This window comes from Ahaetulla prasina, chromosome 3 (genome assembly GCF_028640845.1).
Source record: "Ahaetulla prasina isolate Xishuangbanna chromosome 3, ASM2864084v1, whole genome shotgun sequence".
In the NCBI taxonomy this organism is placed as follows: domain Eukaryota; kingdom Metazoa; phylum Chordata; class Lepidosauria; order Squamata; family Colubridae; genus Ahaetulla; species Ahaetulla prasina.
In genome coordinates, this window is record NC_080541.1 from 166,616,595 (window position 1) to 166,627,915 (window position 11,321).

An 11,321-nucleotide genomic window follows, 5' to 3' on the forward strand; every position below is an offset into this window, starting at 1 on the left:
TAAACAGAGTGGAGGTGGGATCTTTTCTTATTCTACTAGCCACTCCTGAATGGGATGCTCCCCCATTAGGGTCACAGGCCAATTGGCAGAGCCAGGATTTCAGGCCCTTTCGGAAGGCCAAAACGGGGGGGCAGATCTCTCCTTGAAGGGCACGATATCCCAGAGTGAGGAAACCATGGTAGAAAAGGCTCTTCACCTGGACCCCTCCAACCACAATTCCTTGGCTGCTGAGATCTACAGCATGCCCCTTCTGCTGGCGCAAGTTGGGCAGTCCAATCCCATTGGAGTAGGCACAGTTGTTCAGTGGTTTAGTGATGCTGGGGATAGTCTCTAGTCCTCTGTTTTGAGCCCTATCACTGCATGGTGAGGTTAGCTCCTCTCACTTATTTGAGTTTCTGCCCACCTGTGTTTTCAAAAGCATACTACATGCAGGTAGATTAATAGGTACTAGTTTGGTGGGGGAGACAAGCTGGTGCTTTGGGCAGGTGGTCAGGTTCCTGCCAGTTCTGAACCTTCCCGGTTGTGATGCTATTTGGCTCTGGTGGAGGGAAGGGGCCTTAGATGCTGCTGCAGGAAGAGATGCTCACCTTTCTTCCTAGTGCAAAGCTAGGTCTTGTGAGTGTATATCACAACAGAGTTAGTAAAATTGGCACCAAAATACTACCCTGCATTACAATTGTAGTCTCCTGGTTAATGTTAATGGGAGGAGGGTGCGGACCTGTTAGGCATTTCGGAGACCTGGCTGGGCACGGAAGGGGGGGTGCCCCTGGTTGAAATGTGCACACCAGGTTTCCATGCATTTCATCAGCCGAGGGCCCAAGGTGGGGTGGCGGTTATTATTAACGAAGGTCTTCGACCGACGGAGGTCACTGTTCCACAGATAGCTGGATGTGAGTTCCTCTTTGTGAGGTGGGGTCAGGGGATACAGGTGGGTTTGCTGATTACGTACCTGGCTCCTTGCGGCGTGACAGCAGCCCTGCCCGAGCTGCTGGAGGTAATAGCCAAGTTGGGGGTTGATACCCCCAGACTTATGGTTATGGGGGACTTCAACCTACCATCGCTCGGTGAGTCATCTACTGTAGCTCGGGAGTTCATGGCTTCCATGACGGCCTTGGACCTGACTCAGTTAGTTGATGGTCCCACTCACACTCTGGAATTAATTTTTATCTCTGGACAGTGGCTGAATGATCTAGAATCAAGGGACTTAGTCACTCTACCCTTGTCATGGTCGGATCATTCTCTGCTTCGGTTGGACATTCGAACCGCTATCCCACACCGCAGGGAGACAGAACCGACACGTTGGTTCCGTCTCAGGCGCCTGATGGACCGGAGAGGTTTCTGACGGAGCTTGGGCCACTTCCTGAGGACCTAGCCCATGACTCGGCTGAAGAACTCGTCGCCGCCTGGGAAAGGGCGGCGGCGGGGGCCTTGGACCATGTTGTGCCTTTGCAGCCTCTGACCCGGCTCCTTGGTATTCCGAGGAGTTGAGAGAGATGAAGCACCGGAAAAGACGCCTAGAGAGTAATTGGAGGGCCAGCCGTTCTGAACCTGATCGAACACTAGTAAGGTCTCATATTCAGACCTACCTAGTGGCGATAGGATCGGTGAAACGTGAATATTTCTCCACTCTTATTGCGTCGGCAGATAACTGCTCAGCAGCCTTGTTTAGAGTGACCCGTTCCCTTCTTACTCAGGGAGTTAGGGAAGACCCCTTGCAAGGCCGTGCTGAGGACTTTGGACAATATCTGCACGATAAAATTGCTCAGATTTGGGATGGGCTGGACACAGATTGGGTAGTCTCAGATGGGATGATGGAGGCGGCTCTTGAGGCTGTCATCTGGGAGGAGTTTGACACTGTGGCTCCCGATGACATGGACAGGATACTGAGGAGGCTGAATGCAACCACATGTTTATTGGACCCGTGTCCCTCCTGGTTGGTACTGGCCACACAGGAGGTTACACGAGGCTGGCTCCAGGAAACTGTTAATGCTTCTCTGAGAGGGGGTGTCTTCCCTACAGCCTTGAAAGAGGCTGTGGTGAGACCCCTCCTCAAGAAGCCCTCCCTGGATCCAGCTGTTTTATCGAACTACCGTCCAGTCTCCAACCTTCGTTTTGTGGCGAAGGTTGTTGAGACTGTGGTAGCGCATCAGCTCCCTCAGTACCTGGATGAAACTGTCTATCTGGACCTATTCCAGTCCGGCTTCTGGCCTGGGTACAGCACTGAAACGGCTTTGGTCGCGTTGGTGGATAATCTCTGGAGGGCCCGGGACAGAGGCTGTTCTTCTGTCCTGGTCCTATTAGATCTTTCAGCGGCTTTTGATACCATCAACCATGATATCTTGCTGCGGCGGCTAGGGGCTCTGGGAGTGGGGGGCACCGTTTTTTGGTGGTTTTCCTCCTTCCTCTCTGACCGGTCGCAGACAGTGTTGGCAGGGGGGCAGAGATCGACTGCGAGGCGCCTCTTATGTGGGGTGCCCCAGGGGTCAGTTCTCTCGCCTCTCCTGTTCAATATCTATATGAAGCCGCTGGGCAAGATCATCCGTGGTTTTGGGGTGCGATGTCATCTGTACACTGATGATATGCAGTTGTACATTTCCACTCCCAACCACCTCAGCGAAGCCGTTGAGGTGATGTCCCATTGTCTGGAGGCCATGCGGATCTGGATGGGGAAAAACAGGCTTCGACTCAACCCCGCCAAGACTGAGTGGCTGTGGATGCCGGTGTCCCGGTATAATCAGCTGAGGCCATCACTGTCTGTGGGGAACGAGTCATTGGCCCCCAAAGAGAAGGTCCGCAATCTGGGCGTCCTTTTGGATGCACGACTGTCATTGGAAGAGCATTTGACGGCCGTGGGGTTTTAATAAGGGGTTTTATTGGTTTTAAGTTCTTCAACCAACTCTAAATTTTCCTTTTAAACTGGTCCTAAAAATTGTACTAACTGTCTTTACTTTGGCTGTAAACCGCCCTGAGTCCTTTGGGAGAAGGGCGGTATAGAAATTGAAACAATAAATAAATAAATAAATAAATAAATGTAACAGTGCTATATGCTAATAATAATCCCATTGGAGTAACACAGTTCTTCAGGTAGCCTGGACCCATGCCATAAAGGGCTTTAAAGATAATAGCCAACAACACATTGAATTGGACCTTGAAGCAGACTGGCAACCAGTGTAGTTCATGCAACAGTTGTGTTTCATGCCCCTCCCCCCCCTCCCGGGAATACTAAAACTATTTGCCTTGATACATTTTGTGGAGCTGTAGCTTCTGAATACTCTTCAAGTATAACTGGGGGAATGTTGAAGAGACAATTTTGCTAAGCACAGAAAAAGAAGGCTGGTATCTCAGTCTAATCAGCCCCTTCCACTCATAACTACAACACAGGAAGAAATTTTCCCAAGTTTGCCTTGTGGAAAATCTTGATATCTCAAACCAGTTCTTATCCCAGGACAAAGACATAGAATGCTACCTTTAGCCATCTGAGCTGCTTTATCCCCCTAAACTGAACAGCTGTGGGTCTTCAGTCTCACCTTCTCTAAGTTATAGTCTCCTTCCTACCTACTTATCTGAAATGACTAAGACCATTTTTTCTGAATTGCCTTTGCAAAAACTGCCCAGTTGGATGAATTAAATGACTTCCTCATAGGGTTGCTTCCATGCACAACCTTTAACCATGGAAACACAACTGTTTAAAACTAGATACTAAATCAGAATGTGGACCACTGCTCCCTTTTCAGTGCTTCTTATTTCTTTGTGTTATTCAGCAAAGGAGTTAATATTAATAATCCACAGCACTTCCTTAGCAGGCTGGAGATGTGAAGCATTTTCCAGCCATTCCTAGGTGTCCTACATTCTTTTCTATGTGAATCTATGTATATTCTATTCTTTTCTATATGTATCTTTTACAAGCCAAATCCTCTTTTCTTTTGATCTTTGTAGCCCACTCTATAAATAGGTTGGGCGATTTTCCCACTTAATTTTTTATTATAATTTTGGGTGCCTGCCTCTGAGAATGTTGGATCAGTAGGGTTAACATTTTTGGCTTTTGTAGGGCATGAAAAGTTTTGATGATGGTGTAATATTAGTAAAAACTGGTGTGTGAAGAGTGTACACTCTTGGGGAATTGAACGAGATTCAAATCACGTTTGGGGTACATGTATCTGTAGATTGACTATCTTGGCTCGAAGTGATTGGTGACATGTTATATATGAACTGATATTCATTACATAATTAAAGCTGATGTATTTCCTGTCTCTGCTGTTGAATTTCATGCCAGTCATATTAATGCAATTATATCTGCCCTAATATTATTGTTACATTTTATCTAATTTAATTATTAAATGTGCAGTTGCGAAGTTGAAGAGGTTGAAGGTTTTAGAAATCAAAACAATATCATTCTGTTAGATCTATGCTGTTTTCCCTAGAAGCTTTGATAACCTCAACCATTCAACTCTTTTTTATCACTCTGAGCGAGCAGCAATGTTAAAAACTATGTCTAAAAAAATACCATCTTAAGTAGGTTACCGAACATCATTTGAAGTACATAAAGTTCGGCTGCCTTTCTGCTTCCCACAAAACTTTGAAAATATTTAACATAGCAGATGGAGAAATCATATACAATGATGTGTTCCTCTTCAATTAATTCAGAGGTAATTATATTTAAATTGAAATCAGATTTAAGGGTTTTGTTTTCCTGGCTCCAACCACTTCTTGAAGTAAGCTCCCCCCTCTACTCCAGCCAACACTCAAAAACCAAGTGCAGCCCTTAACCCTCAAAATTTTTCCTTACCCTTGTGTGTGGATATGTGGCTCTGTGACAAATTGTGTGAATTTTTTTTGTACTGAGTGGCAGGTAGGAAAGGTGCATTCCCTAGGTTCCTTTGCTCAAGTGTGATTATACGCACAAGGGGACAAATTCCTCATGTGTCTAATCACACTTGGTCAAATAAAGTATTCAATTCAATTCAATTCAATTCAATACCATGTCAATCTGTCGTCTTTGTGATAACCGTATCTTTGGGCAGGACTGAAATGGTTTCCCTTCCCATCTGCACGATTAATCCTTTCAATTATATCTCAGTGGTCTTTGCAAGTGTCTGAAAATTGCCTGGGAAATATTTTTAATTCCAATTTTTTCCTTTTAGGGACTCGCTGTGAATGCATCTGCCCTCTAGGACACGAGGGTACCGCCTGTGAAAGAACACAAAGAACAAGTAAGAGAAAACAGTGACACTTCCCCCCCTCTCCTTCATCCTTATGTATTTATTTTCCAAAGCAAAGTAGCCACTGACTGTATTGTTTCAGTGCTGCCCACCCTAGTTGTGTTGCACCTATCATTTTTGTGTTGCACGTATAATTTCATTATAATCATATAATCCCCAGATTGATACCAATGGGTTCTAATGTGAAAAACATTAACACGTGAACATCAGGACAACATATTAAAATGTTAAAATGTTTGCCAGAGCAAATCCTCATTCTGGATACATATATGGGGATAAAAGACTGGGATTTGTACCTGTGTCCTTCCCTTTGCATACTGACCATCATTCTTTGGCCTGTACTATGTAAACCACTTCAGCTGTTGCTTTTCCAACTGGGTTGGTATGCCTTACACAATGTAAGCCGCCCTGAGTCTTCGGAGAAGGGCGGGATATAAATGTAAAAAAAAAAAAGTGTGCCTTCCCTGAACTTTGTGACAAAGTGACTTAAGACGTTTTCCTCTCTGGTAGAAAGAGAATAGACAAATATTCTCTACAATTTCTAATGTTTTCCTCCATTCTTTGCACATAAATGGGTATGCACAACCAATCATTGAATGGCTCCCACAGAATGTTTGGCCTTTCTTTCTGTCTCCCTACTGTACTCTCTCTGTGTGTGAACATGTCTGCTGATCTAAGCTGAGGAAATAAACTCTTGGTATTATAAATACTTTATGTGTTATTATGAATATAAAGAAGTTAATGAATCCAGCTGATTCAGTTATCTGTGTGTGCTTCTGGATTTGATTTATGCAAGAAACTCTGATGCTTCCTTGTTCTGAGACACTGCATCTACCATCTTGCCAATTTTGAATTGTGGATGCCACTGCTTAAACCCTTTCCAATTGTTCCACACTAATTTATTTCAATCAAGGTAAGACACAGTTAATAACATAGATAGCAATATTACATTTCTGAGTGTTTTTTTTTCTCATTTTAGAAATTATTTTACTGTAGTTTATATCAAAATTATAAATATGATTATGGTTTCATTTATTAATCTGCATAGACCAAACCAGAATTGTGAAAATTAGCACTGATATTACCTTATTTATTTGACCTCATAACATCACTAGTTTCTCATTTTCTCCCCCCAGGTGTTCCAATAGATGGAAACTGGAGCTGCTGGTCCAGCTGGACCACAAGTAGTGGAAGACAAAAATCTAGAAGCCGAGAATGTAACAATCCACCTCCTCAAAATGGTGGCAGTCCTTGTCCAGGGCCAAGTCAGGAAACTACTTAATGATTGTGTTGAAAAGAGAACATGCTGAATTTTTTTCATAAATCCAAATAGTTGGATGATGGAAGTTAAATGATAAATAGCTCACTCCCATTTAGAAACCCTTTTTCAGCTGTGGAAGTGTATGAATGAAATACAATAAACTTTGGCGCCTACAGATCTGGTACCACATATTACCTTTTGGATTAAAAAATGCATACAGTTTTAAAATCTGTTTGATGAATGTTTATTATGCCAGCAATGAGGAGAGCTTAAGGGTGCAGAAGTACCTTGTAATATTAAAGGTCAACATTTGCCCTTCCAGCATTAAGAAATATTGACCTTTTTCAGATAGTTAAGTAAAGCAACCTCTAGCAAGAGCATATTACTTATTTTTCTATCAATGTAACAATACAGCTTTTCTAATAGTCACTGGAGGGTATTTCTAGCTGCTGAGATACCTAGGGTAAACGAAAGCTTAAATCTCAATCAAAGCAGCCTCATCAAATGTGAAACTTGAAAACACTGTGACAATATACCCCATTTCCCATTTATTGCCTCAAATGTAACCAATTTAGCCAATTAGGTAGTTTTTGGTTTGTTTTTTAAAGAAAGAAAATATGGATGGTGAACTTCTTTCAAATACCTCTGTGACCCTCTAGTTTCTTAGCTGTGTAATAATGATATGTTTATTCATCGCATGAATTCTCCCAGCAAATTACTTTTCAGAAGTGTATATTCACAAGCATTTTGGAGCTCCACATAAACACAAAATAAAATTAATGAAATTCATAAAGGTCATAGGGAAATACTTTGAATTTCTGCACAATAAAATAGATTAATCATTGCCTTGTGCATTAAGTAACCTTGCATCTGGTGATCATTGTCAAAGGAAAGTAGAGATCCTGATAAGTACTTTGAATGGCACAGTTATCAAGATTTAGTTCTTTGCTGCCCAGCCAGAAGAGAGAAATCACAGCAGTCCTCTCCTCTGGCTACCCTGTTGTATAGCACTTGCAGAAGGACAACAGATTGACTCTGAAACAACAATGCCTGGATCAACAAGCAGAAGAGATTATAAATGGCGGAGGGGCAAGGCCATGGAGGAAGAGTTAATTCAATTTTTTATTTATTTATTTATTTATTTATTTATTTATTTTGTCACAACAGTATATATAAGCATAAGCATGAAAATAACTATATAATATATAAGCATATATATAAGCATAAGTATGTGATAACTATATTAATTGGATACAATGAAAGGAAACAATAGGACAGGAACGGTAGGCACGTTTGTGCTCTTATGCACGCCCCTTACAGACCTCTTAGGAATGGGGTGAGGTCAATAGTAGACAGTTTTTGGTTAAAGCTTTGGGGGTTTTGAGAAGAGACCACAGAGTCAGGTAGTGCACTCCAGGCATTAGTAACTCTGTTACTGAAGTCATATTTTCTACAATCAAGATTGAAGCAGTTAATATTAAGTTTAAATCTATTGTTTGCTCTTGTATTGTTGTGATTGAAGCTGAAGTAGTCTTTAACAGGAAGGACATTGCAATAGATGATTCTATGAGTTAAACACAGGTCTTGTCGAAGGCGACAGAGTTCTAAATTTTCTAAGCCCAGGATTTCAAGTCTGGTGGCATAAGGTATTTTGTTGTATTCAGTGGAGTGGAGAACTCTTCTTGTAAAATGTTTCTGGACACGTTCAATTGTACTGATGTCTGAAATGTGGTATGGGTTCCAGATTTGAGCAAGTGCTTTTATGTAAAGGCTTTTATGCATCATTTTAAGAGTATTCGCTTATTTGGGCCAGTTTTCATTAAGAATAAATTAATCCAGTCGGGGAGGGGAGATCATTCAGAATTCAGGATTTACTCTGCAAAAGGATTTCATATTTCATTTCATAAAACATATGAAGAACGGTTGCAGGAACTGGGTATGTCTAGTTTAATAAAAAGAAGGACTAGGGGAGACATGATAGCAGTGTTCCAATATCTCAGGGGTTGCCACAAAGAAGAGGGAGTCGGGCTGTTCTCAAAGCATCTGAGGGTAGAACAAGAAGCAATGGGTGGAAACTGATCAAAGAAAGAAGCAACTTAGAACTAAGGAGAAATTTCCTGACATTAATAAGTGGAACGACTTGCCTGCAGAAGTTGTGAATGCTCCAACACTGGAAATTTTTAAGAAAATGTTGGATAACCATCTGTCTGAAATGGTGTAGAGTTTCCTGCCTGGGCAGGGGGTTGGACTAGAAGGCCTCCAAGGTCCCTTCCAACTCTGTTGTTATGTTATGTTATGTTATGTTATGTTATGTTATGTTATGTTATGTTATGTTATGTTATGTTATGTTATGTTATGTTATGTTATGTTATGTTATGTTATGTTATGTTATGTTATGTTATGTTATGTTATGTTATGTTATGTTATGTTATGTTATGTTATGTTATGGTGTTTATCTTGGGCTCTATATCTTCAGGTTGCATTTTTAGAGCCTGATAAGATTTTAACTTCAAGAACTATCTCTCTGGTGCTAATAAGAACAATTTTAGGGCTGTTTTCTCCTGGTTAACCCTTAACCACAGACGTACTATTTCGGCTATGCTATTACAGACATGAGGTCATATGACAGTTCTAGTTGCTGGCCGTAGTCAATTGCACTACAATATTGGGACTAGTGGTTCTGGATCTATTGCTTACTAAAAATGCAGAAGATCATTTGAATTTCTTCTTGCCATATAAATTATTGCATGGCGTAGATTGTACCTGGTCATCAATTTCAACGGGAGCTTTATCATCGCTGATGACGGCATGGCAGGTTCCTCATCATCCATTACAAAATTTTTGTTGCAATCCAATTCCACTTTACTCAGATCACTCTCTGCTTCTTCATACCATGGTTTCTCTGAAGTTTGGATCAGCAAATCGCACTCTTTTTGGCAGAAGACGTGGCCCCGACGTTATAAAAAAAGTACATGTTAACAAAGATCTGCAGTCAAATGACCGCAACTCAAATTCAAATGCCACTACAGAAAACACCAAATAACTCACGCAAGAGTCATGTTGCATGCACTTTTATTGGCAGGAAAACAAAAGCTATTCACAACTGGAACAGTCCATTTCTAAAAATAGGGGTATTCTGAACATTTTGGAAAACTGTTGCGGTCACTATGACCATGGGTCTGTGGTTATGTGTTAAAGGGTTGGGAAGGGGCTCTGTATTTTCACATGATGTCTTTCCAGATGCTATTTCTATATCCTATATTTGGGGTCAATTCAGCTGTTGATCTCACCAACATATTTTAGGTATTTCTATGCCAGCATTCAAGTGCCGTGATAGCTCAGGCTGTCAAGGGCCAGCCAGCATTCAAGGGCCGTGATAGCTCAGGCTGTAACAAGCCTGTTATTAGAACACAGCAGCCTGCAATTACTGCAGGTTCAAGCCCGGCCCGAGGTTGACTCAGCCTTCCATCCCTTATAAGGTAGGTAAAATGAGGACCCAGATTGTTGGGGGGGCAATAAGTTGACTTTGTAAATATACAAATAGAATGAGACTATTGCCTTATACACTGTAAGCCGTCCTGAGTCTTCGGAGAAGGGCGGGATATAAATGTAAATAAAAAAAAAAGTGGCTCAGGGGCTAAGACGTTGACCTTGTCGATCGAAAAGTTGGCAGTTCAGCAGTTCAAATCCCTAGTGCTGCCATGTAGCGGGGTGAGCTCCCTTTACTTGTCCCAGCTTCTGCCAACCTAGCAGTTCGAAAGCACGTAAAAAATGCAAGTAGAAAAAATAGGGACCACCTTTGGTGGGAAGGTAACAGCATTTCGTGCGCCTTTGGCATCATGCCGGCCACATGACTACGGAGACGTCTTCAGACAGCACTGGCTCTTTGGCTTTGAAACGGAGATGAGCACCACCCCCTAGAGTCTGGAACGACTACCACGTATGTGCGAGGGGAACCTTTACCTTTATGCCAGCATTCAAAATACATAGAGAAATTTCCAAATATATATGGAGATAAAGTTACGAATGGGGAGTTAGGGTTTGCATTGCACTGCACACATATAATCTCATCACTTCCTTCCTAGGAAATCTGCCTGCCTATCTCTGCACATCTAATCTTTGGGTGGATCTGTAAGGCCAATGCTGTGATTCCTTATCATCCAAACTGTCTTCTTTTTAAAAGAATCGATTTCTGCTGCTAAAGGACATCCATCTGGTTTAGCCCCATCAATATGAGTGAGATTAAAATATGCAGTTAAATGCTTAGAAGGCGTGTAGTTAGGTGGGATGTATGCTAACTCCTGACATTTTTAGACTACAGCGGCTTAAACGATGTAGCTTCCATCGTATTTATTGCAGTACAGTTCCATCCATCTGCAAAATCCTCATTTGAGAGCTTAATGAACTGCACGTTTTAACCATTCTTAACATTCATTTGGGTCACTGATTAAAAACAGCACAAGCCTCCATCTGTCATTATCCTTTGCACTGCATTTTATTTCGGTGTGTCCCTTTGTAATTCTCTTTTAAAATGAAACTGCTCATTTCATCTGTTTCATAGGTTCATGGAGAATGTTGGTTCATTAGGTAGCACAAATCAGATCTATCACATGCAAGGGAGAGAATAGCAAATGTTAGAATAACATTGCAATAAGGGATGAGATTCTGGGTTGGGGTACTACTGGGTTGGGGTACTACTATGGTGATTATTTTGTTATTATAAGGCAATATCAATTGGTGGACTATCCCTCCTTTCCTCCCTATAAACAATAAAATATGCTATTATTTTCCTTCCTTCCTTCCTTCCTTCCTTCCTTCCTTCCTTCCTTCCTTCCTTCCTT

The 11,321-nt window shown here is 41.8% G+C and overlaps 1 protein-coding gene across 1 annotated transcript in view; it reads left to right on the forward strand.

Annotated features, from left to right (window-relative positions):
* The window catches only part of C8B (complement C8 beta chain), a 50,624-nt gene extending 43,678 nt beyond the window's left edge, over positions 1-6,946 (forward strand). Inside the window, exons 11-12 of the mRNA XM_058176356.1 lie at positions 5,142-5,210; positions 6,356-6,946. Coding sequence (XP_058032339.1) covers positions 5,142-5,210; positions 6,356-6,501 — 215 coding nt within the window. The 3' untranslated portion in view covers positions 6,502-6,946. The remainder of the gene's footprint in view (positions 1-5,141; positions 5,211-6,355) is intronic.
* Positions 6,947-11,321: the final 4,375 nt, after the last annotated feature.